Source organism: Neoarius graeffei, chromosome 24 (assembly GCF_027579695.1).
Source record: "Neoarius graeffei isolate fNeoGra1 chromosome 24, fNeoGra1.pri, whole genome shotgun sequence".
NCBI classification, from domain to species: domain Eukaryota; kingdom Metazoa; phylum Chordata; class Actinopteri; order Siluriformes; family Ariidae; genus Neoarius; species Neoarius graeffei.
In genome coordinates, this window is record NC_083592.1 from 27038983 (window position 1) to 27066133 (window position 27151).

General features: G+C 44.3%; 1 protein-coding gene across 4 annotated transcripts in view; it reads right to left on the reverse strand.

Moving 5' to 3' along the window:
• The window catches only part of mctp1a (multiple C2 domains, transmembrane 1a), a 393574-nt gene that overhangs the window by 177395 nt on the left and 189028 nt on the right, over positions 1-27151 (reverse strand). For all 4 annotated transcript variants that reach the window (XM_060906951.1, XM_060906950.1, XM_060906953.1 and 1 more), the window contains exon 2: positions 13343-13460. In XM_060906951.1, the coding sequence (XP_060762934.1) occupies positions 13343-13460 (118 nt within the window). The remainder of the gene's footprint in view (positions 1-13342; positions 13461-27151) is intronic.

Here is a 27151-nt window from a genome sequence, read left to right on the forward strand (position 1 = left end):
AAAAAGGACACAGCGGACGAGCAAAATTTCGGGGGTGGCTCTATCCGTTTTCATCCGCTCCAGAAATGGACAAAATTGGCGAAAATTTGCGAAAACAGAACGGAAAAGAACGGACGTGGGTAGTATATAGCGGGGATGTTAAACGCATGTTCATAGGAAGCCTAGTGGATGAAAGCGGATGGAAGTGGATGACAGCTCCGAAGGGGTTACCGGTGATAACTGAGAAGCGGACGCATAGCAGAAAGAGCGGATGCATAGCGGATGAAGAGGATGCATCACGTACGCCTAACGGAAACAAAGGGGATGTTGCGCGGATGTATATCGGATGCAGACCGTTCACTGCGCATGCGGGGGGTATGAATTGCGTCTGCTCCGCGGATATAAAGGGATGCAGCACGCACGCCATCAGCATAAAGCGGAAAGACGTGCTGGCGGCTACATCGAGAGATCCAGATGATTTTCTCCCCCTTTTTATACAAAATATCGATTGTCCGCTAGGTGTCCTTCTACATACTCTAGACATCCTAAATATACGAGATACATCCCAGATATAAACGCTTTGTCCGTTTTGAATACTTTATATACGAGATGCATACGCTTACATCCTTTCTATTTCCGTGCTACTAACGATGAATAGACGTTTCATGTACCTTATCTTTCCTCCCTCTTTCCGTTTTCAGCTGCAGCGGATGTGAGTTGCGAGGATGCCCAGAGGATGCAGAGAGGATACAGCAGACGTTTAACGGATGATAACGGACATAGAACGTTTGTTGCTCGTATATGTCGCGGATTTACATCGTACACGGCGGAAAGTTCATCCGTTCTAAAAGTTTTGTGCAGCTCAAAACTTTTTGCGCGGATGAAATCACAGTGGACGGATGCTCGATGGATAGAGCGTATGAAGCACGTATGCAATGAGTACACAACGGATGCATAGCGTTTTCCAACGGATGGCAAAGATTTTTTTACGTTTTACATCCTCTTTGCATCCGTAAGTGCAGTGGGACCGGGCCTTAATACATTTAAGTTGGAGGAACAAGAGAAAATCTATTAAAAGTAACCGGTCTGTGCATGTGTGTGGCCTTTGTGATATCTTTTGCACCCTTTTCTTGCCTCATGCTGCAGAATCAAGCAATCAAATGCAGAACGTGCACTTCGGTGCACCAGTTTGCAATGGAAACGAAGCTTTTTAACAGCAAAATGAGAGCCTTTTTGAAGCGGGATATTGTCACTGGATTGAAAGTTCACTGAATCTCATGTTTAAAAACTATACATTTTTCTTGTGAAGCACTTATTTACGTAAGCTGTGCTTGCTATAACTTTTTAATACAGTTTTCTCATCATAACGAGAATTATTTTATCTCGAGAAAAAAGTGTGTTCTTATAATAACGAGTTAGTTATGTATTAATTATTAATATTTTACTTTTTTACTTAATTCATTTTGTTGAACCGTTAAAGACATCATTAAGGCCACCTGTTTTGCCGGAAGACTTGCAAATCCGTCCTGCTGTAGTATATAATGACCCCCGCAGCATCTCCACATTGCCTATTGTAATGGAAACTTCTAATAAACACTTCAGAACGCTTAGCAGTTGTCTTTTCAGTTATTTATTATAGTAGATCTTATAAAACAGAGATATAAAACAGGAAAAGAAAAAGAAGACACCACCTCAGGTAATGCCGAGAGTGTGCACTCTGAGTTGTGTCTTAGTGGCTGTTATCTTTTATACTCTAAAGGCATTTGTGTACTGCTCGTGTCTGCACGTGATTGGCTTGAAGCTTGCCCTTGAAGCTAAATATTGTTTTTTTGTTAGGGCATGCACCTGGTGTGTTCTGAGATGCGCAGTGAATACGTGGTTAGGCATAACATAACATGAAACATAAACAAGGCAGCCTGCTTATCACCAGCCGTTGAGCCAAGGACACAGAAACACAGAGAATAGGAATGTTCATCTATTAAATTTCCTTCACACTATGAAGGATAATTTTATAGCTCAAGATTACTGTTTACTATGCTGTAGAGCTTCAGAATATACACTCATCTGCCACTTTATTAGGAACTTGTTCTTGATTCTAAGATTCCTGTTCTTGGCTGCAGGAGTGGAACCCAATGTGGTCTTCTGCTGTTGCATGATGAGATGCTTTTCTGCTCACCATGGTTGTGTAGAGTTGCTATGAGTTACTATATCCTTCCTGGCAGCTCAAACCAATCTGTCCATTTTCCTCTGACCTCTCATCAACAAGGCGTTTATTTCCATCCACAGAACTGTCACTCACTCACTCACTCACTCGATGTTTTTTTTTTTTGCACCATTCTGTGTGAACTCTAGAGATTGTTGTGTGTGCTTAAAGCTCAGATGACTCTAGAGCTGTGAGGTGGCAACGCTATCAGTTGCACCTCTGTGCCATTGTATGAATCCCTTCTCTCAAAAAGAAATTACATAAGATCACAATGACAGATTCATATATGCCATAGCAAAGGCATTCCTGACCGAAACTGATCTGTAGCGCTATATAAAATAGTATTTAGGTAGTGTATAGACTAAGTAATTAGTTAATAATACAAATATACACTCACCGGCCACTTTAATAGGAACTTGTTCTTGATTCTAAGATTCTTGTTCTTGGCTGCAGGAGTGGAACCCATTGTGGTCTTCTGCTGTTGTGTGCTGAGATGCTTTTCTGCTCACCACGGTTGTAAAGAGTTGCTATGAGTAACTATATCCTTCCTGGCAGCTCGAACCAATCGGGCCATTTTCCTCTGACCTCTCTTATCAACAAGGCATTTGTTTCCACCCACAGAACTGTCACTTATTCAATGTCTTTTATTTTTCGCATCATTCTGTGTGAACTCTAGAAACTGTTGTGTGTGAAAACCCCAGGAGATCAGCAGTTTCTGAAATACTCAAATAAACCAGTCCATTTGGCTCAAACCAACACCCACAGTGCCACAGTGAAAGAAAGTCACACTTTGAGATCACAATGTTTCCCGTTCTGATGTTTGAAGTGAATATTAACTGAAGCTCTTGATTTGTATCGGCGTGATTTGATGCATTGTGCTGCTGTCAAGGGATCGGCTGATTAGAGAACGGCATAAAACAGCAGATGGATGGGGGTTCCTAATAGAGTGGCCAGTGAGTGTATGTTAGTGTGGCAGCGGGGGTGTGGTCAAGCGCCGGTCTGTGACAGGAGGGCGGAGTCAGGGAAGGTAAGTGGCAGAATCACGTCACCTGAGAGCAATTAACCTGTTTGTGTGTCTTCCCAGTGACTGCGCCCTATATCAGGAGGGAGAGCGAGAGCAGAGGGGCGCAACCCTGAACCAGACGCCAGTTGTGTGTGTGTCTCTGTAAGAAGTATTGCTAGACTGAAAAGTGTGGCAATAAAGCCAGTTGATAAAACCTGATCTCTGTCCTGCCGTCCTCTGTGCTCCACCCACACGTAGGGTCGTTACAGTGGTGCCGAAACCCGGGACAGTGGAGCACCAAACCCGCAGCCCCATGGAATCCTCCCCGTTCGCCGATCTGATCCACGCCCTCGCCACGGCTCAGCAAAGCCAGCACCAGGCACTCGTCACGCTCCGAAAGGAGCAGGAGCAGCGCTTCAAAGCCCTGGTGCTGGCCCAGCAGGAAGATCGCGAGGCGTTCCGGCATCTCCTCGCGTCGGCGGGGTCCACCAGCGCTCCGGCCGCGGGCCCGTCTCCCCTCATTGTCACCAAGATGGGCCCGCAGGACGACCCCGAGGCTTTCATCACGTTGTTTGAACAGGTCGCCGAAGCCTCGGGGTGGCCGATGGAGCAGCGCGCGGCGCGCCTCCTCCCCCTGCTCACGGGAGAGGCACAGCTGGCCGCGCTACAGCTCCCCGCCGACCGCCGGCTGGCCTACGCGGACCTTCGCCGGGCCGTCCTCCAGCGCGTGGGGCGCACACCGGAGCAACAGCGCCAGCGCTTCCGCGCGCTGCGACTGGAGGAAGTCGGCCGGCCGTTCGCGTTCGGCCAGCAGCTCCGGGACGCCTGCTGGCGGTGGCTGAGGGCCAACGATCGCGACGCCGAGGGAATCGTCGACCAGGTGGTACTGGAACAGTTCATCGCCCGCTTACCAGCCGGAACCGCGGAGTGGGTCCAGTGCCACCGCCCGGCGTCGCTGGATCAGGCAGTCGAGCTGGCGGAGGATCATCTGGCGGCTGTCCCGGCGGCAGGACAGCAGATGGCATCTTCTCTTCTCTCCTCTTCTCTCTCTCTCTCTCCCCCTCCTCCTGTGTCCTGTCCTCGCCCCATTCCCCCTCCGCGGAGGCGGGGGCCGGCACCCCCCCAGCCGGCCCGCCGCACCCGCGGTGCCCTCCCGTTTCTCCCTTCTGTGTCTGTCTCTCCCCCACCTCAGGTGAGTGAGCCCCAGATCACCGGTGCAGAGGGAAAGCCCGGGCCGGTTTGCTGGCGCTGCGGGGAGCCGGGCCACCTTCAACAGCAGTGCACGGCAACGGAAGTGGGCGCGGTGGTTCGGATCCCCGACGCGCCAGAGGCCGCCCTCGATCGGGCCGGAGCGTATCGCATACCGGTGAGTATCCAAGGGGCTACATATCAGGCGTTGGTGGATTCTGGTTGTAATCAGACCTCAATTCGCCAAAGCCTGGTTCAAAACGAGGCATTGGGGGGAGCACAAGGGGTGAAGGTGTTATGTGTGCACGGGGATGTTCACAGCTACCCTTTGGTGTCGGTCCACATTATTTTCAGAGGGGAAAAATTCATAGTAAAGGCGGCGGTTAATCCTCGCCTTACCCACTCTCTAATTTTGGGGACTGATTGGCCGGGATTTCGGGGTTTAATGACACGCCTAGTCGAGAGTGGGTCCTGCCATTTGACAGGGGGAGGTCCCGGTGTCGCTTTGGCGGGAGCAGCTGTCACAGAGCCGTCTACGTCATCTCCGCGTCAGAGTGAGGAGCCGCCGGCTCCTCCTCTCTCTCTTGGGGAATCCTTCGCGGATTTCCCATTAGAGCAGTCGCGAGACGAGACTCTGCGGCATGCGTTTGACCAAGTGAGAGTAATCGATGGTCAAACGCTCCCGCCGAACGCCACCCCGTCCTTCCCCTACTTCGCGATTATGAAGGATAGATTATACCGAGTGACGCAGGACACTCAAACTAAAGAGCGAGTCACGCAGCTTTTAATTCCGAAGAGCCGCCGGGAATTGGTATTCCAGGCGGCTCACTTTAATCCCATGGCCGGACACTTGGGGCAGGATAAAACACTAGCCCGAATAATGGCCCGTTTCTATTGGCCGGGGATTCGCGGCGATGTCCGTAGGTGGTGTACGGCATGCCGCGAATGCCAGTTAGTAAACCCAGCGGCCATTCCAAAAGCGCCTTTGCGCCCTCTACCGTTAATCGAGACCCCGTTCGAGAGAATTGGGATGGATCTCGTCGGGCCATTAGATCGGTCAGCACGAGGGTACCGCTTTATATTAGTTCTGGTGGACTATGCAACGCGATACCCGGAAGCAGTGCCTCTGCGCAATATCTCAGCACGCAGTATTGCCGAGGCACTCTTCCGCGTCATCTCCCGAGTTGGAATCCCGAAAGAGATTCTGACTGATCAAGGCACTACGTTTATGTCACGAACACTGCGCGAACTGTATGGGTTATTGGGGATTAAGCCGATCCGCACCAGCGTGTATCACCCACAAACGGACGGTTTAGTGGAACGATTCAACCGCACCCTCAAAAATATTATTAAAAAATTCGTAAGTGAGGACGGACGTAACTGGGATAAGTGGCTCGAACCCTTGCTGTTCTCAGTGCGAGAGGTCCCCCAAGCCTCCACGGGGTTCTCCCCGTTTGAATTATTATATGGGCGTAAGCCGCGCGGCATCCTGGACGTGCTGCGGGAAAATTGGGAGGAGGGACCTTCACAAAGTAAGAACGAAATTCAGTACGTTATGGACCTGCGCGCAAAACTCCACACACTCACGCACCTAACTCAGGAGAATTTGCGGCAGGCCCAGGAACGGCAAGCCCGCCTGTACAACAAGGGTACGCGCCTTAGAGAGTTCACTCCGGGAGATAAGGTACTCGTACTGTTGCCCACGTCGAGCTCCAAATTGATCGCCAAGTGGCAAGGACCCTTTGAGGTCACACGGCGAGTCGGGGACGTCGACTATGAGGTGAGGCGAACGGACAGGGGTGGGGCGCTACAGATTTACCACCTCAACCTGCTTAAACTCTGGAACGAGGAGGTCCCCGTGGCGTTGGTGTCGGTAGTTCCAGAGAAGGCGGAGCTGGGGCCGGAGGTTCAAAAAGGGACATTGGCATCGCGTACCTCTCCGGTCCCCTGTGGAGACCACCTCTCCCCGACCCAACTCACGGAGGTCGCCCAGTTGCAGACCGAGTTTTCGGATGTGTTCTCGCCCCTGCCCGGTCGCACTAACCTCATAGAGCACCACATAGAGACGCCCCCGGGGGTGGTAGTGCGTAGCCGCCCTTACAGGCTACCCGAACACAAAAAAAAGGTGGTTCGGGAAGAACTTCAGACCATGCTCGAAATGGGCATCGTCGAGGAGTCCTACAGTGACTGGAGCAGCCCGGTGGTCTTGGTACCCAAGGCCGACGGGTCGGTCCGGTTCTGTGTGGACTATAGGAAAGTCAACGCGGTGTCTAAATTCGACGCGTACCCAATGCCTCGTATTGATGAGTTGCTCGATCGACTCGGCACTGCTCGCTTTTATTCGACACTGGATTTGACGAAGGGATATTGGCAGATCCCCTTGACTCCACTATCCCGAGAAAAAACGGCCTTTTCCACACCGTTTGGTTTACACCAATTCGTCACCCTTCCGTTTGGGCTGTTTGGGGCGCCCGCGACGTTTCAGCGGCTGATGGACAGAGTCCTCCGCCCTCACGCCACGTATGCAGCAGCATATTTAGATGACATAATCATCTATAGTAATGACTGGCAGCGGCACCTCGAACATCTGAGGGCTGTCCTTAGGTCACTGAGGCGAGCGGGGCTCACAGCCAACCCAAAGAAGTGTGCGATTGGGCGGGTGGAAGTACGGTATCTGGGCTTCCACTTGGGCAACGGGCAGGTGCGTCCCCAAATTAATAAGACGGCAGCAATTGCGGCCTGCCCGAGGCCCAAGACCAAAAAGGGGGTGAGACAGTTCCTGGGGCTGGCTGGCTATTATCGCAGGTTTATACCTAATTATTCGGACGTCACCAGCCCGCTGACTGATCTCACTAAAAAGGGGGCACCAGATCCGGTCCAGTGGACGGAGCAGTGCCAGCGGGCTTTCTCAGAGGTAAAGGCTGCACTGTGTGGGGGGCCACTTCTACACTCCCCTGACTTTTCTCTCCCTTTTATGTTGCAGACCGATGCGTCGGACAGAGGGCTGGGGGCGGTTTTGTCCCAGGAGGTGGAGGGGGAGGACCGCCCTGTCCTGTATATCAGCAGGAAGCTGTCGGTGCGTGAGGGGCGCTACAGCACCATAGAGAAAGAGTGTCTGGCCATCAAGTGGGCGGTTCTCGCCCTCCGGTACTACCTGCTGGGGCGCCCTTTCACCCTCTGTTCGGACCACGCGCCCCTCCAGTGGCTCCACCGCATGAAGGATGCCAACGCGCGGATCACCCGTTGGTATCTGGCGCTCCAACCCTTTAATTTCAAGGTGGTCCACAGGCCGGGGGCGCAGATGGTCGTGGCGGACTTCCTCTCCCGTCAAGGGGGGGGGGAGTCGGCTGCAGGCCGGACGGCCGCCCGGCCTGAGTCGGGCGGTGGGGGTATGTGGCAGCGGGGGCGTGGTCAAGCGCCGGTCTGTGACAGGAGGGCGGAGTCAGGGAAGGTAAGTGGCAGAATCACGTCACCTGAGAGCAATTAACCTGTTTGTGTGTCTTCCCAGTGACTGCGCCCTATATCAGGAGGGAGAGCGAGAGCAGAGGGGCGCAACCCTGAACCAGACGCCAGTTGTGTGTGTGTCTCTGTAAGAAGTATTGCTAGACTGAAAAGTGTGGCAATAAAGCCAGTTGATAAAACCTGATCTCTGTCCTGCCGTCCTCTGTGCTCCACCCACACGTAGGGTCGTTACAGTTAGATTGATAGACTTTTGGATTTAAATAGTTTTTAGAGTTTCATATAACCTTTATATTATAGGAAATTCTCTCTCTCTCTGCCATAAGCTTCACTGCAACTGGCAAATTTTATTTGAAATCCAATGGCCTTTGGATGATGTTATCTTATTCTCCTAAAATTGTTGGCTTGCAACATGCTCATCCCACCTTCACACCTATGAGAAAGTAACAGTTCACCTAACAGTTATATATAGGATATGATCAAATCGGAGACAGTTTGCCTTTTCGCCAGCTCCGTTGCAATCTTGAAGCTACTGAGGTTGGCAGCATCCGCCGTGTTCTGTCAGAAAATGAGCTTTCACACACAAGCAACCAGAGATTACTCATCCTCAGATCAGGAGAGCCTCAGTTAGGCTTCTGCTAAGCTTCAGGGATGAAGGAATGAGGAGAGCAGATGTTGAGGATCTTTCCCTATCTGACCAGCCTGACAGGTAACAGGAGTGGCAACTGTAGTCCACAACATAATTCTTCGATTTAATGTGTATAAAATGCAGGGGTGGACAGTAATGAAGTACATTTACTTGAGTACTGTACTTAAGTACACTTTTTGAGTATCTGTACTTTACTTGAGTATTAATTTTTTGGCAACTTATGACTTTAACTTCACTACATTTGAAAGACAAATATCGTACTTTTCACTCCACTACATTTCTGTCAAGGTCCTCGTTACTCGTTACTATGAAGCAGCTTTGAAAGTGGATGTTTTTTCTTTTCTTTTCTAAAACGTGATTGTTTTTTTTCGCAGGTGACACTGAGAGCCGATCAGTAATCACTAGGGTCACGTCACGTCCATAGACTGTATAAAATCAAGATCAGTGATTTCCCAGTAGCATTATTTGAACTCGATCAGTTGAATGCAGAATGGAAGGAGGCAGTTCTTCTGGGGAATGCACGCACTCATGGCCAGACCTAGAACTCATGTTTCAATATTCTGAAAGGAATAAAGATTCATTTCGTTTTAACTGTTTGCTTTGTTTGCCTAAAACGGAGCACATCATGGCCTATAAAAACTTGCCTTCTGACCTGAGGGAGCTTGAGGTATATAAACGTTTTGTTCCAAGAGAAAGCTTGCAATGAAGTTGTCTGTGCTTTTAGAGCTTGCGATAACATTGCAATAGCTACGCAGTCTGGTTAGTCAAATGACTTTCTATGGATTTGCCCACCAAGTTGCCATCGCCTTGTCCACGGCTAACATTTACACATAGCTAGTTAACTTGGACACAGTTAGCATGTAAACACGGAGTTACACTAACATGAATAACGTTAACTTATCTGAATTGCTTTCAGAAATGTTTTAGCATAATCTTGCCAAATAAACAAAATGTAGAAATCTTTCTTTTCTAGTAATGTTGGCTACCCAATAATGATTTTGAGTTTGAAAAGAGTTTGCTAGCATGTCAGGTGGAGTTTCACTGACTAGCTAGCTTAACATTAAACCACCATGATTTCACAGGCAGATTAATATATGCATGAATACATACACTTGTGTGCGGAGACACACACACACACGAGAACTGTGAGATGGACAGTATCGTACTAGTCAGTCACAACAAATTGTTTCAATTTTTTTTGTTTTGATGTCAGATGATGGTCTTGAATTTTTTTTGTCTTGCTTAAAGCAGTGCTGCTGTTGGGCAGTTATTAAGCGAGAGGTGTGGACCTGGGTTTTAATCAGGTTGGATTGTCATTTTCTGAGCAAGCTGCATTTACAGCTATTCCACTGTCTTTCTGATTAACATACGTGTGTGCACACACTGCCAGAGCTGAGTCAGAACACTACCATGCTGCTTTGTGGGGGTGGGGAGGACTTTTACAATTAAAAAACAAAACAAAACAATGGCACTTTTTCAGTTCAGTTGTGTTTCATTTTGTAACGTTCTACCAGGTGTTTATTCTACAGGTTCTACAAGTTAGTCAGTAAATCCAGTCGGTTGCTTCAGAGGCGTTAGGTTTTGTAAGTGTTGTGTCAATAATACAACGATGCGTTGACAGAAAATGTACTTTTAATACTGAAGTGTTTTTAAAAGCAAGTACTTCAGTACTTTAACTTTAAGTAAAAATTTGACTGGACAACTTTCACTTGTATCGGAGTAACGTTTGATCAGTGGGATCTGTACTTTGACTTAAAGGTCATAGGCAATGGTCGGAGGTGAAACGTAGAATATCAACTTTATTGTCGAGAAGAACGACCTGAAAAGCGAATTCAATCTTCCTAGTGTCTAATTTGCACCCTAAAGTTGAATAAAACCGTTAAAATATACTGTTTTGCCCAATTTCCGAAGGTTTGTTTACATCTCACTTATGCGCACTTTCACTGCCAGGGGACCGTCGTCGTGACGTCATTCAAGCCAAACAGACTGGGAGCAGTTCTGTGTTTACTTGCGAACTGAGCACACGTGTACGGACTTTGGTCGTGAGAGGTTGTATAAAATGTCTGAAAGCGATAGCGATTTTGAAGTAGGAACTCTCCAAATTGAATATCAAGAGGTGAAACCATATATGTATGAACCTATGGCCGTTGCGAAGCAATCTGTGAATGTGGCTCACTGGTTTGACCGTGCGGCCTTGGAATCGGACAGCGACTCAGCCGACTCTGATCGCGGTGACCCCGGACCTCAACAAGACTCTCACCCAAACGATTTATCCTGGTAATTATGATAAATTCCTACTTTCGTTGTAATACTAAATAAGAGCCCTTTTGAAGAATAATTAAACCGCCCTCCCTAGTGGATATAGGTAACGATTACTTGACAATGCACCGGTAGGCCACATTAGCCTGCCATCCGCGGCATTATACTATTTATAGCCGACTCTAAGCGAGGAAATATCCCTTTGTCTCATTTCCACAGTGATTGTACAGGATCCCTCAGGATTCTTGACTTGTCAATTGCAAGCAAAAGTAAAAATGTTTACCTCCAATCTTCTCCTTTTTGCTTGAGTGTTGCTGGTCCGTTTCTTCTTTGACTGCTTGATTTTGTTTCACGCGCACAATCCACTCTCTCCGCCTCGTCTCCTCTTTCAGAAAAAGCCAACCCTCTGGCTTCACACGCACAGTCCACTCTCTCCACCTCATCTTCTCTTTCGGAAAAAGCCAATCCACTCGCTCCGCCTCTTCTCCTTTTTTGGAAAAAGCCAACCCTATCGCTCCGCCTCTTCTCCTTTTTCAGAAAAAGCCAACCTACTCGCTCCACCTCTTCTCCTTTTTCGGAAAAAGCACACTGCACAACAATAAGCCATGGCTTTTTTTTTTTGGAAAGTCCCAAATGCACGTCTGCACTCAAGCCAAACGTTAATGTAAGTAAACAGAAGTGGACTCAACTCAAGTGGTTTGTTTGTCTTAAATGACGTCACGTACTGAGTGGTCACGAATATAGCCGGACGGAAATTCGCCACGATCCGCGCTAACTTATTTGAATTATTACTTATTAACAATACTTCTTGGGACCAGAAGAAAATTACAGAGGGTTTTTTAATATATAAAGCTTCAAATGTGCATAAAATTTAAACCGTTGCCTGTGAGCTTTAAAGGAGAACTGAAGTCATTTTTAAACTTGCTTTATTTCTTAATTAACGTTATTCAATTACGTTGTTGGTTTTATTAACCTTATATCGTGACTCATATTGGCATATTATATAACACTTATCGGCCTTTTCGGTTTTTAGCCATGCTGAATGTAGTTCGTATGATCCATGGCGGGTGTCGCTTATCCGCGCAACCTTCACGAGACTTGCGCGAGACTTCAAACGTGAAGTGTCAGCGCCGCCATTTTGAAAACTGTTTACACAGCAGCCAGATTGGCATATCATTCCAATTTAGATTCATTTCTAGATTTGCCAGCTTCATCAGTGATGGAGATTATTCCATACAACTTCGAACGTGGAGTAGAGAAGAGTTGGAAAGACGACAGGATAAGGACGAGTCCGTCGCGCTGGTATTTACGTCATTACTGTCGCACAATTAAAATGTGCCAGATCAGGTGGCTGGTGTGTTTTCAAAATAATAAATACATGCATGTATTTTTGTGACAAATGCATATTAAACTGAACGCATTTCCCACATAATCCTCACTAAGGTTTCGGACAGCACTACAAATTAGCGTCCCCACTATATGGTGCCCTATATAGTGAGTAGAGAGCGATTTCGGACGCAGGGAAAACTTCTGGCTTGATTACGTCAGCATTCGAAAGAGGGCACGCGCGTCTTTTGACAATGTTGGCAGATGTTGGTCACTTTGATTTCCGCTGTACGTTTTACTTCCGTCCTACGATGTCTCGCACAGGTCTCAACGAATCTCGTTTACGGTCATTGCTTTGACATACGGACTGATATATTACATAGTGTATTTCAAACACTCATAACTTGCTATAGCAGTGACAAAATAGTTATCAAAAATGCATTCCTATATTTAATAAAATGACAAATAGAATTTTGATCATAAAAAATTTGCCTTCAGTTCTCCTTTAAGTAATGAAGTTGGGTACTTTGTACACCTCTGATAAAATGCAGTGTTGTAGGAAGACCAAAAATGATCACAGAGAGATAAATAATGGACGACCAATTGAAAAAAAAATTATGTTGGGAAAATATGCCTAAGGAGTGAAAAGTCTTTGTATTCCCATAAGTCATTTTAACTGTATAAGCATCAGCAATGTATTGTTTTTCTCAGTAGCAGTTTCCCACCTTCCTTCCAGAAACATCTTTGCCCTTTGTCTAGCTTGAGATGTTTAGCGTATTGGGACCAGTATGAGACGTGATGATCACTTCTCCTTTCATTAAGTGTATGTGTCAGTGTACATAAGAGCAGGTGTGTTCTCGCATCCCATCATCCCTAATGAGCCCATTACTATTCCATCTCCCCTGGCTCTGACACATGTGTTTCCTGAAATGCACACTGCTTTCTCTATGACTGGAGCTACTCAAATAATGGGCCAGAAATGCAAAAGCCATCCACCAGTCCTCTGTCAGCTGTCTACGAAGATACAAACAAATCAAGGCGATGTGAGCTTTAGAGGAACAACTGATCACAAATGGGTATTTGATTTAATTAACTTTGTACTGATAAGACGAGTCTTGTACTTCATCTCTTAAAATGTTGAACAGTGCCAACCACAACTGGCATCTTGGTGCGACAGTCGGGCCAAAAAACAGCATCCAATTTGGAACTTAAATAGCATATGAAGGTATCCACTGAGCTGATACTGCATTTAAAGGAACAAAGAGCCATCTCCTACCTCCTCTGTCCCTAATGGCAAGATTAATGCCCTTTTTCAGCACGATGTCCAGTTGGTACATCCCGGGGCTGATGAGGGCAGGCGGCTCTGCATTACTCGGCCCTACGGTGTTGATGCCCTGTGGGTAGAAGGAGGGGGTAGAGAGTATGTCAGTGACCTGGAAGCTCAACCTGTAAACACAACTACAATGTGCACAACTCAGGAAAAAAAAAATCACATTTTATCAGAAAACCCTTTGACCCAGAGGGGAACCATCAGGGCCTTCGAGGCCTTCAGAGAAGGACCAAACACATCAGTTATTTCAAATGTTATATTTCATTTCTTTCATTCTTTAATTTCTTATTTTTTAATTTCATTCTCTTCTAATTCTCATTTTCCCTCATTTTCTATCAAATTTGCTTCAGAAATGAAAGCGTTATCGTCTTGAAAACATCAAAATCGAATTATCCAGTGAGATTTTTTGTTTGTTGTCTCTAGGCTGAGAAGAGTTTCGAGCTGGCTCACTCACTGGTTAAAGTTAAAGTTAAAGTCCTTCCCGCGCCATGTGGCACATTGGGCGGCGCCGATCTCCGTTTCCGTAGCCCTCGGCCTCTCGCCTATTACATAGCTAGGGTTACAGTGGGGGGCTAGTCCTCTGGTAACCACAATCACTCACTCACTGGTTAGGACTTCATTACTGGAACAGAAGGCCATGGCAGTGTATGTTTATGTAGGAAGTGACAGATGAAGTAACCAATCAGATTTTGATTTATAGTGGGCGGGACCAAAAATTTATCACCCTCGGCCTTCTGGAAGACCAACGTAAGCTTAACTGCAAGTCGAAGAGCAAGTAGCACAGGCTAACGACCGAGAAACTAAGATTTTTGTTTTCAGACTCTTCTTCCGCACATACCGTATGTAGCAATGTCATAATTTCATATGAATAAAGGTGTGGGTTTTTTTTTTGTGAACTGTTGGGTTCCCCTATTGTTTCTGATGGGGCGTTAATTAGTGTAACAGACCTGTGGACATTATCATGCTTGGGCTGTCTGGAAAGGGGTAAGCTGGCTACGTGAATCCTGCACGGACAATATTGATTAATACAGTATATTTTTAATTTTTCCCAGATATGATGTTTATTTTTTGATGAAAGAATGTTTTGACACACGTCCGCTGTTTGTCTCAGATCAAATATGTAAATTAGCGTTGTAAAATTCCGTGTGAAAAGTCGAGTGTTTATCTGAGTAGCCATTTGGCTGGGTGCTAACTGGTGTATTATGTTGTCGGGATGCCAGAATGCTTTCCCCTGTCTCAGTGAGTTGATCGCCCTTCATTGTTTTCCAGAATAAATGCTGACAGATGAGCTCTTCATCTCCTCTGCGTCATCTATTAGCCACAAAAAGACTTATGCCGCTTTTCCACTACAAACGCGGCTGAGCCGTGCCGTGCTGAGTCGAGCTGAGCGGGGCTGTTGGAGTTGCATTTCGACTACAACCGCGCTGAACCGTGCTGGCTGGAAGTGGGTGGACACATTGGGTGGAGTTAGCGAAAGTGAGTGGACGTAACGTGATGTCGTTAAGCAGCGCAAACAGTGACATCAGTGAGCTTTTAAGCGGTAGTCTCACAACCCGAATAGTAAACAATAAACATGGAGGACATGGAGTTGTTAGTGTTGCTGGTCTTGGTGCTGTGGCTTGTTGTCACCGACAACGCCAACAGATACTGGCAAGAGCGTATAGATGAGGCGAGGCGCATAAGGCTTCAGAAATTCTCGTAATTCTTCTTCTTCCGGGTTTGCGGTGTTTACAGATCCCAGCGTGCTCGCGGGGCGTGTGTGGGCATGTGAGGACACTCCTCCTCACCAATCAGTGCACAGGGGAGTGTCTGCTCACGCCCCCAGCCTCACTCGGCTCGCTTTGGCTCGCTTCAGCCCCACTCCAAAACGGTGCGAGTTTTAGGGGCTGAGCAGGGCTGAAGCGAGCTGAGTCGTGCTGTTTTTTGGTAGTCGAAACGCGAGCCGTGTCGGGCTGAAGTGAGCTGAAGTGAGCTGAAAAAGGGTAGTGGAAAAGGGCCATTAGTTAGTATTTGAGTTTGCCACTGCTTTGACCCTAACTCTCACTTTTAAAACTTGACAATAAACTGTCATGACAAAGCCGGATATAGAACTGGGAGTAAACACATTACATTTCGGAGAAAAAATGGCCCGCATTATGAATATATTTCTGTTTAACCGATACAAGTACTGATTTGATCTTCAGCAGGATCTACCAATAATAGTGTACTTTTATAGCGTAGTTTTATACATAAAGCCACAGATGGATCCATCGTATAATCCTGGCATTTTTATGGCACGTCTCCTAAGACCTTCATCCCTCATTGACCAGAGAGACAACGCTGGTCTCGAATAAAGCCCATAATCCAGAAACGTAATAGCTTAGAGTGGATTCTGATTAATTTGTAAGCCACTTTGGATAAAACCAAACAATTAGCCAGTTTTTGCATGTCTCTCCCTTTCCTGAGGGGATAAACTCAACTTGATATGGGAGTTTTATATATAAGAACGGCTGCTGTAATCATAAAGACATTCCTGTGCTCATTCCAGGACTTATATTCACAACCTGCTCGTACTGAACATCCTTTCAACACACTTAGTACTGTCTGACTTTACAGTAAACAGTTGGAGATGAGGAACTATTAATAATCCCACTATCCAGAAGAGGATGGCTTATGTTTGAGTCTGGTTCCTCTCAAGGTTACGTCAGGGAGTTCTCCCTGCCACTGTCACCTCTGGCTTGCTCATTAGGGCTCTCAATCTACATCCAATTTTCTCTAAAGCTGATTTATTTTTGTCAATGTCCATTCTTAAAGATAACTATATGGTATGAAACATCTTTTGTTTTAAATGTACACTAAATAGTTGATAAAATATTTTCAACATTATACCCTAAATCCAGTTACCTTAACCTCATCTGCTAGAAGAAACCTTCTGTACCTGCAGAGAATTCCATATGAAATCTGACTGGCATGCCAGTCATATCTACAGACGTCTGAAGAATAAGAAATTCAGAACAGGACGGCATTTTTCTTTACCCACCTAAAATGCGTTAAAACCTAAATTTCTGACAACCCCAGGAATTTACAGCATGACAAGAGCTAAAAGCTTATTTCTGGAGTCATCTGTGGAACTGTTCTGAGGGCATTACATTAAAACTACTGAAACATTACAGCACTGTATCTTCATTCGGTTTCATACTTTATAGACATGTATCTGGTCAAGAGTCTGCTGATGGATACACTTTATGGCCAAAGGTTTGTGGACACCTGACCATCCATCCATCCATTATCCATAACCGCTTATCCTGTGCAGGGTCACGGGCCTATCCCAGCTGACTATGGGTGAGAGGTACACCCTGGACATGTCGCCAAATCACCATTGCAAGGCTGACATATAGAGACAAACAACCATTCACACCTACGTTCAATTTAGAGCCACCAATTATCCTAACTGCATGTCTTTGGACTGTGGGGGAAACCAGAGGAAACCCACGCAGACACAAGGAGAACATGCAAACTCCACACAGAAAGGCCCCTGTCGGCCACTGAGCTCGAACCCAGAACCTTCTTGCTGTGAGGCGACAGTGATAACCACTACACCACTGTGCCGCCCTGACACCTGACCATCACGTTCATATGAGTTGTTGAACACATTCTAGATTTATACTATTCTTGGAAGGCTTTCCATTAGATTTTGGAGTGCGGCTATGGGGATTTGCCCATTTGGACACGAGCATTAATGAAGTCAGGCACTGATGGCAGGCAGGGAGGCTCAGAGTGCATTCATTCAGTGTTCCAATTCATTCCATAGGTGTTCAGTGGGGTTGAGGTCAGGGCTCTGTGCAGGAGACTCGAGTTCTTCCACTCCAGCCTTGGCAAACCATGGATCTAGCTTTGTGCACAGGGGCATTGGCATGCTGGAACAGGTTTGGGCCTCTTAGTGCCAGTGAAGGGAAACTGTAATTCTACAGCATACAAAGCCATTCTACACAATTGTGTGCTTCCAACTTTGTGGCAACACACATTGTTATTATAGATCAGGAGTCCACAAACTTTAGGCTACATAGTGTATGCTTTACATATTTAAATACATTAATAATTGACTGAATTTGCATTGCAGTGCATGAGAGGTCACAAACATGATGCCATTTGCTTTTACATGAGACTGTTTTGATCAGTTCTGGAGGTTTAGCTCTTTGGGGTTTCAATCTGATCCCTGGTTTCCATGCCTTCATTTGATTCTGAATGGCTTTTCTAAATATAAAACTTTCAGAGATTCTGATGACAGTGGTGGAGTTGAGGACATTTTATCCTGCAGGAAATGGAAAACACTCGCTGCCTGATAATCGACCATGCAGGGGTGTACAGACAGAAAGGAAACATCCAACTTTGTGGTTACAGTTTGAGGAAGAATCACAAAGGGGTGGAATGATCAGGTGTCCACATACTTTTGGCCATATAGTATAATAGAGGTGTACAAAATTTAAACCCTAGATTATCACATGATTTAACAAGAACAAATAGTAAAATATTTTAGAAAACATCAATTTCATCACGTTAATATACTGATGATTTTATTCAGACTATATGTTTGTACCATGACTAATATGCAGTATGTAAGATAGAGCGGTGCTTGAAAGTTTGTGAACCCTTTAGATTTTTCTATATTTCTGCATAAATATGACCTAAAACAACATCAGATTTTCACACAAGTCCTAAAAGTAGATAAAGAGAACCCAGTTAAACAAATGAGACAAAAATATTATACTTGGTCATTTATTTACTGAGGAAAATGATCCAATATTACATAGCTGTGAGTGGCAAAAGTATGTGAACCTTTGCTTTCAGTATCTGGTGTGACCCCCTTGTGCAGCAATAACTGCAACTAAACGTTTCCGGTAACTGCTGATCAGTCCTGCACATCGTCTTGGAGGAATTTTAGCCTGTTCCTCTGTACAGAACAGCTTCAACGCTGGGTTGTTGGTGGGTTTCCTCATATGAACTGCTCGCTTCAGGTCCTTCCATAACATTTCCATTGGATTAAGGTCAGGACTTTGACTTGGCATTAACTTTATTCTTCTTTAACCATTCTTTGGTAGAACAACTTGTGTGCTTAGGGTCGTTATCTTGCTGCATGACCCACCTTCTCTTGAGATTCAGTTCATGGACAGATGTCCTGACATTTTCCTTTAAAATTCACTGGTATAATTCAGAATTCATTGTTCCATCAATGATGGAAAGCCGTCCTTGCCCAGATGCAGCAAGACAGGCCCAAACCATGATGCTACCACCATGTTTCACAGATGGGATAAGGTTCTTATGCTGGAATGCAGTGTTATCCTGTCTCCAAACATAACGCTTCTCATTTAAACCAAAAAGTTCTATTTTGGCCTCATCCATCCACAAAACATTTTTCCAATAGCCTTCTGGCTTGTCTACGTGATCTTTAGCAAACTGCAGATGAGCAGCAATGTTCTTTTTGGAGAGCAGTGGCTTGCTCCTTGCAACCCTGCCATGCACACCATTGTTGTTCAGTGTTCTCATGATGGTGAACTCATGTACATTAACATTAGCCAATGTGAGAGAGGCCTTCAGTTGCTTAGAAGTTAACCTGGGGTCCTTTGTGACCTCGCTGACTATTACACGCCTTGCTCTTGGAGTGATCTTTGTTGGTCGATCACTCCTGGGGAGGGTAACAATGGTCTTGTATTTCCTCCATTTGTACACAATCTGACTGACTGTGGATTGGTGGAGTCCAAACTCTTTAGAGATGGTTTTGTAACCTTTTCCAGCCTGATGAGCATCAACAACGCTTTTTCTGAGGTCCTCAGAAATCTCCTTTGTTTGTGCTGTGATACACTTCCACAAACATGTGTTGTGAAGATCAGACTTTGATAGATCCCTGTTCTTTTTTGTTGTGGAAGAAACCGAAGTGAGCAGTTCATGTGAGAAAACCCACCAACATCCCAGAGCTGAAGCTGTTCTGTACGGAAGAATGGGCTAAAATTCCTCCAAGCTGATGTGCAGGACTGATCAACAGTTACCGGAAATGTTTAGTTGCAGTTATTGCTGCACAAGGGGATCACACCAGATACTGAAAGCAAAGGTTCACATACTTTTGCCACTCACAGATATGTAATATTGGATCGTTTTCCTCAATAAATAAATGAGCAAGTATAATATTTTTGTCTCATTTGTTTAACTGGGTTGTCTTTATCTACTTTTAGGACTTGTGTGAAAATCTGATGATGTTTTAGGTCATATTTATGCAGAAATATAGAAAATTCTAAAGGATTCACAAACTTTCAAGCACCACTGTATATCATAAAGGATGTATCATAAGACAGAAACCCCCCCCCCCCCCCCCCCCCCATTTAAATACCATTAAGCGCCTGCTCTCTTACTTTCATTTAAAGCTTCTTCGGGGATCACAAGCATTTTAGATTTATTAGCTAGACTGAAAGTAGCTTTGCATAATGAGCAGGCTGGAGTTGATGGAGAGGAATCAATCTCTTATGAATAAAATATAATGCTGATAGAGTTTCATCCCCTGGAGTGCAACAGAGTTTACAAGATTATGATGAATAGTGAATCGGATATTCCACACCATGGCTTATGTAAAAGGTAAGTGTGGCATGTCAACTGGGGCGACTCAAAAGTATTAGTATCGGGTGAAAAATTATTAGTGGTGATAAAATACTCAATCTGACTATCAGTCAGTCATGCAAAGAGAAGAAAGTATAGATTAATGACTTAATAATAGCAAAATTAACAATGAAACTGTTCAATACCAAAGCTTAGAAAGAACCTGAAATGAAATCGGCACAAATTGGTACATTTAAAAGTTGCATATTAAAGGCCTCAAATAATGCATTTTCCACCGCTTTGCATGTCAACGGACAATATTTATAATTATGCTGAATTAATGCCGTTCAGAGTTCTTTACTTCTACAGTACATGTAGGTATTAGAACCGGCTTTCCAAGAAAATTCCCAGAAAGATGAACAGCACCTGGCGACTTGTCCAGGGTGTACCCCGCCTTTCGCCCGTAGTCAGCTGGGATAGGCTCCAGCTTGCCTGCGACCCTGTAGAACAGGATAAAGCGGCTAGAGATAATGAGATGAGATGAGATGAGATGAGATGAGATGAGATGAGATGAGATGAGAAGATGAACAGCTATATTACATAGACATAAGTGTTTTATTGGAAAATATGCCACTTGTATTTTTCATATGATCTCCATCCGGGACATGGAGAACCAAAACGGTGACATCTCTGTACGTCACTCGAGAGGAAATCGATGAATTGTTTTGATAAATTTGGGGACTTTTTGTTTGTAAATGTGTCTATATAATAAGAAAATCACACGTTGGCTTGAAGATATGAAGTTTATCTTCTCGTGTTGAAAAAAGAAATCACATTTTTCACACAAAATACATCACGAATCTGAGTGACATATTTAAATAATATTGGCTGGCGTTGAGTGGTATATCAGATATATTCCATTCAGCTCGCATGATATTAAATGAGTTGAAGATGAGTAGCTGAATGGAATAAATGACAGACCATGAAAAAAGCCATTATTATTATTATTATTATAATACATACACATTCCTTTCCGGTATTCAACGCATCTTTCGCGTTCAAAATTCTCTCAAAATTTTCTCTATTTTACGAAGCAAACTTGGCGGCCATGTTTGTTTACAAATTTTCAGTCACTCACTAGTGCGGAAGTTTTACGTCTCCAACGTGTGACGTGATGTCGTCTTGACAACCATGCAATATTGTAAACCATATTCAACACTCATTCTCCATTGGGTCGGGTGACGTAATACATATAGGATAAGCGATATGCTAACAATATTGCATGCTATCAAACTAAATGAATGAAACCCGCTAGAAGGGAATAGAACATGTTTTTATTCCATCGAAAAGTGTCCTGTATGTATAATAATTCCTGATATTTCACTCCGATGATGTCACTCCCAGTGTTTTCCTGCTGATTAGACTTGCGTTGTCAAAATGGTGAACTGGTTCAAAATGAAAATTTCTTCTCACTAACTTGCATTTTTTTTGTGTGTGTGGACGTGTCCATATAATATAAAGAACATTACACAGTGGCACGAAGATATGAAGTTTATCTTCTCGTGTTGAAAAGTATTTCACTCGTTCGCTTCACTCACTCGTGATATATACATTCACCACTCGAAGATAAACTTCATATCTTGGCGCAACTATGTGATATCCTCTATATATGCTCTATGAAATGATGTGAAATGATATATTGTTGTCAAAATCGTAATTAAAATTCCCACTGGCGGCAAAAAGCATAAACGGTTCTGATAGATTTTTAGTTATGGACACAAGTTAAAACAAAAAGAGTGGAAATTCTGCATACTTTTTTCTTAGAATGAGCAATATATACAGTGCTGCTTGAAAGTTTGTGAACCCTTTAGAATTTTCGATATTTCTGCATAAATATGACCTAAAACATCATCAGATTTTCACACAAGTCCTACAAGTAGATAAAGAGAACCCAGTTAAACAAATGAGACAAAAATATTATACTTGCTCATTTACTTATTGAGGAAAATGATCCAGTCTTACATATCTGTGAGTGGCAAAACTATGTGAAACTTTGCTTTCAGTTTCTGGTGTGACCCCCTTGTGCAGCAATAACTGCAACTAAACGTTTCTGGTAACTGTTGATCAGTCCTGCACACCGGCTTGGAGGAATTTTAGCCCATTCCTCCATACAGAGCAGCTTCAACTCTGGGATGTTGGTGGGTTTCCTCACATGAACTGCTCGCTTCAGGTCCTTCCACAACATTTCCATTGGATTAAGGTCAGGACTTTGACTTGGCCATTCCAAAACATTATTCTTCTTTAACCATTCTTTGGTAGAACAACTTGTGTGCTTAGGGTCATTGTCTTGCTGCATGACCCACCTTCGCTTGAGATTCAGTTCATGGACAGATGTCCTGACATTTTCCTTTAGAATTCGCTGGTATAATTCAGAATTCGTTGTTCCATCAATGATGGCAAGCCGTCCTGGCCCAGATGCAGCAAAACAGGCCCAAACCATGATACTACCACCACCATGTTTCACAGATGGGATAAGGTTCTTATGCTGGAATGGAGTGTTTTCCTTTCTCCAAACATAACGCTTCTCATTTAAACCAAAAAGTTCTATTTTGGTCTCATCCATCCACAAAACATTTTTCCAATAGCCTTCTGGCTTGTCCACGTGATCTTTAGCAAACTGCAGATGAGCAGCAATGTTCTTTTTGGAGAGCAGTGGCTTTCTCCTTGCAACCCTGCCATGCACACCATTGTTGTTCAGTATTCTCCTAATGGTGGACTCATGTACATTAACATTAGCCAATGTAAGAGAGGCCTTCAGTTGCTTAGAAGTTGCCCTGGGGTCCTTTGTGACCTCGCCGACTATTACATGCCTTGCTCCTGGAGTGATCTTTGTTGGTTGACCACTCCTGGGGAGGGTAACAATGGTCTTGAATTTCCTCCATTTGTACACAATCTGTCTGACTGTGGATTGGTGGAGTCCAAACTCTTTAGAGATGGTTTTGTAACCTTTTCCAGCCTGATGAGCATCAACAACGCTTTTTCTGAGGTCCTCAGAAATCTCCTTTGTTTGTGCTATAATACACTTCCACAAACGTGTTGTGAAGATCAGACTTTGATAGATCCCTGTTCTTTAAATAAAACAGGGTGCCCACTCACACCTGATTGTCATCCCATTGATTGAAAACACCTGACTCTAATTTCACCTTCAAATTAACTGCTAATCCTAGAGGTTCACATACTTTTGCCACTCACAGATATGTAATATTGGATCATTTTCCTCAATAAATAAATGACCAAGTATAATATTTTTGTCATTTGTTTAACTGGGTTCTCTTTATCTACTTTTAGGACTTGTGTGAAAATCTGATGACGTTTTAGGTCATATTTATGCAGAAATATAGAAAATTCTAAAGGGTTCACAAACTTTCAAGCACCACTGTAGATATGGAGGCCATAACTCTAAAGCACTATTCAAATAAATTATTAACTTGCTGCTAATAAAAAGCTTCATTTCGTGCATTTATAAAATCTGCATGTGAACATCATTAATCCAACCATGTCAGTGACAGATGATGCTTCATCTGAAATCCATCCAGTTCATTAAAACAGCTTCACAAAGTCTGCTGGGTCAAATGACTCTCGTCTTCACTAAACATCATCTTAACATCTTATTTTAAACATTTTATAGTCCAGACATAAAGCATAATGATATGACAGAACATCCTACATCACCTTCTTGGTCCTCTCATACACGACGAGTTGATGTTTTGCATGGCACATCAGTTTTTGCAGAGTAATGCAGTGAAAATCACATTTTAACCTTTACATTTGTATATCTGGGCTGAATTTGTTTATTTCCACTCAGTCCAGGTGGAAGACATTTTATTCTATTTGCACTGGTGATGTGAAATGTTAGTGATCTGTTAAGGTGCGCCAACCAAGTGTGTGATCAGTCTGTGGAGCTCCAATCTCATTTACTGTAGAACTGTAACTTGGAAATACTCCGTATTTTATACCAACAAAACAAAGACTAATATATGTTTATTCTTCAAAAATCAAGTTAAACCAAGTAGCGCTATTAACCATCCAAAGATCTTCTCTGATAGCAGGATAGGGAGATGGTAGTGCACTCAGAGGACTGTATGTCAAAAAGTAATTTGCATAAAGTGCTCAATAATTAAATTCAAATAGCAGTTTTCCATCTGTCCAAGAGTTTTGAATCACAATTGTGGCCTACAGTGTAAAACATAAATGTACTGTGATAGACTAATTTTGCCTAATTTCGTGTGATCCGTAGCAACCTCTCCTCTACACACATCGCTGTTTGGGTATGAGTTCCCTGTGTAAAAAGTTTCACATGTAATTACTAGCTAGCTATTGTTTGCTTGTAGTTACAGCATCAAGCGAACAGTTCCATAGAAAACAACTGTGATCACATTGGAAAGGTTTCCTATTTAAAGTGACATCCAGGAGAACAATACCATCCGAAAGGAAAATGAACAGCTACTGTATGTTAGTGCCATTGTGAATCAAAATATCTTGTTTTAAAAAGACTGCTCTTTGGTTTATTTCCTCTTTACTCGAATACTCTGTGTTAAATTGAGAAGCTCCTACGCAAGTTCCATAAAGGTTGGCAGACAATATAATGGAGTAAACAGCACTGGACTGAGTTTCGTGGTGGCGTAATATTGTGCATGATGATAATAATAACAGGTTATATTTATATAGCACCTTTCACAATTTGGGTGTTGGATTGGATATTGGTACAATACCCCAAGGTATTAGATTATAAACTCTTTATATCACACAGGCCTAATTAATAGTATCTCTAGCCGCTTTATCCTGTTCTACAGGGTCGCAGGCAAGCTGGAGCCTATCCCAGCTGACTACGGGCAAAAGGCGGGGTACACCCTGGACAAGTCGCCAGGTCATCACAGGGCTGACACATAGACACAGACAACCATTCACACTCACACCTACGGTCAATTTAGAGTCTCCAGTTAACCTAACCTGCATGCCTTTGGACTGTGGGGGAAACCGGAGCACCCGGAGGAAACCCACGCAGACAACATGCAAACTCCGCACAGAAAGGCCCTTGCCGGCCATGGAGCTCGAACCCAGACCTTCTTGTTGTGAGGCAACAGCGCTAACCACTACACCACCGTGCCACCCCTAATAGTATTGTCCTTTCTTAATAGTTTTTCCACACAGAGGACATTGGAGGAAACAGCATCTTAGTCATACACCTTGCTCATCTCAAGGAGCAAAGTTAAAAAAAAAAACAACTTTCAATTATTTTACTCACTTGACAAATCAACATAGTGTGTTAAGTCATCCCGCATAACAATTTCATGATCTCAATTTTGTATCACATGTCTTCATTGCGTGCACAAGTAACTGCTGGTAAATGATAAAATAATATGATTCTGATGTGCTGGATCAAGTATTATTATTTTGTAAGATGTCGAATAATGAGTGGAAGCCATATCATCAAATTAAAGCAAATTGTCTGTGATTGCAGGCTTGGAGTATTCAAGTCCGAATCGTGACTTGACTTGGACTTGAGCACTGATGACTCGGACTCGTGCATTAACTGCATTCGGACACGCAAATTGGAGATGAGGACTCGTATTTTTTTCTTTATTTTTTGTAACATGCCATAATAATTTGGCATAAGATATTTATAACTACATTAATTTTATACCAATTTTGTGCAAGAGAGAGAATGCACATTCACCTGTTCATACGTCATGTTCAGGAACAAACTAACGTTAATGGCGCTAAAATGCCTGGAGAGACGCCCCTAGGATTGTCCGGTTTGCTTATACAGACTTCTCGTGCAGTGGGAAAAAAATGCACTGCTATGTGTTCCATATGTAGAAGAACGGCGGCACGGTGGTGTAGTGGTTAGCGCTGTCGCCTCACAGCAAGAAGGTCCGGGTTCGAGCCTCGTGGCCGGCGAGGGCCTTTCTGTGCGGAGTTTGTATGTTCTCCCCGTGTCCACGTGGGTTTCCTCCGGTTTCCCCCACAGTCCAAAGACATGCAGGTTAGGTTAACTGGTGACTCTAAATTGACCGTAGGTGTGAATGTGAGTGTGAATGGTTGTCTGTGTCTATGTGTCAGCCCTGTGATGACCTGGCGACTTGTCCAGGGTGTACCCCGCCTTTCGCCCATAGTCAGCTGGGATAGGCTCCAGCTTGCCTGCGACCCTGTAGAACAGGATAAAGCGGCTAGAGATGATGAGATGAGATGTAGAAGAACTATTGAGGAGACGATGGGGACAACCTCGGACTTCGATCGTCATTTGGTAAGACTCGACCCAGAGAAGGAAGTGACACGCTAAGTTCATTGCTCTGCTGATAGTGGGGTTTGCTTGCTGAGCGATGAACTAGCTCATGTTAACCCTCTCTCATGTTATTTGCCCTGTTGACAGTGGGAGGGGCTTGCTGAACGATGAACAAGCTTTTTATCTGTAGCCTGTTAACTAAAATGAAGCAGTCGAGCAGGAACGTTAGTCCAACACAGTAGCAGAGACGCTTTCACATAAAGGCAACAACAGCCACCGCCAAATGGTGTGATTGGAGTCTTGTTCAATATTGATCGATAGTGGACTCAACTCGTAATTTTCTTGAATGACTCAGACTTGAACACTGGGGACTCGAGACTGGACTCGGACTCGAGGTTTAGAGACTCAACTACAACACTGTGATTGATGCGATGATTACTACAAAGCCTATTCTTTCATCATTTCAACTATTACAGGGTGACCAGACGTCCCCGTTTTTGGTGGCCTGTCCCCGGCTGGAACTGTCCCTGGAACTGTCCCTGTTTTTAACTATGACCGACAGACCTGGAAAAAAAAACCCAGACCGAAAAAAACCCCCAGATCGAAACATCTACCAGATTTCAGCAGACGCCTTGCGTATTGTTTTGTGGATCACTTTAAGACGGGCTCAGGCCGATAGCAGAGATGTTCTAGAACACTGGCGCGGATTTAAGGGGTGCCCCCCCATCAAAATATAGTTTTAGTATTGCAGATACTGAGATATGCCCACCATTTTTTATTTAATTAATAAGGTTTTAAAAAAAATAAACAAAGAAAATCATGATGTGGGATTGAGCTAAAGAGTTTATGGTGTAAATTTATATTTAATAGTAGGTTCCTAGTTTAGTTTTTTTCGCTCGTGACAC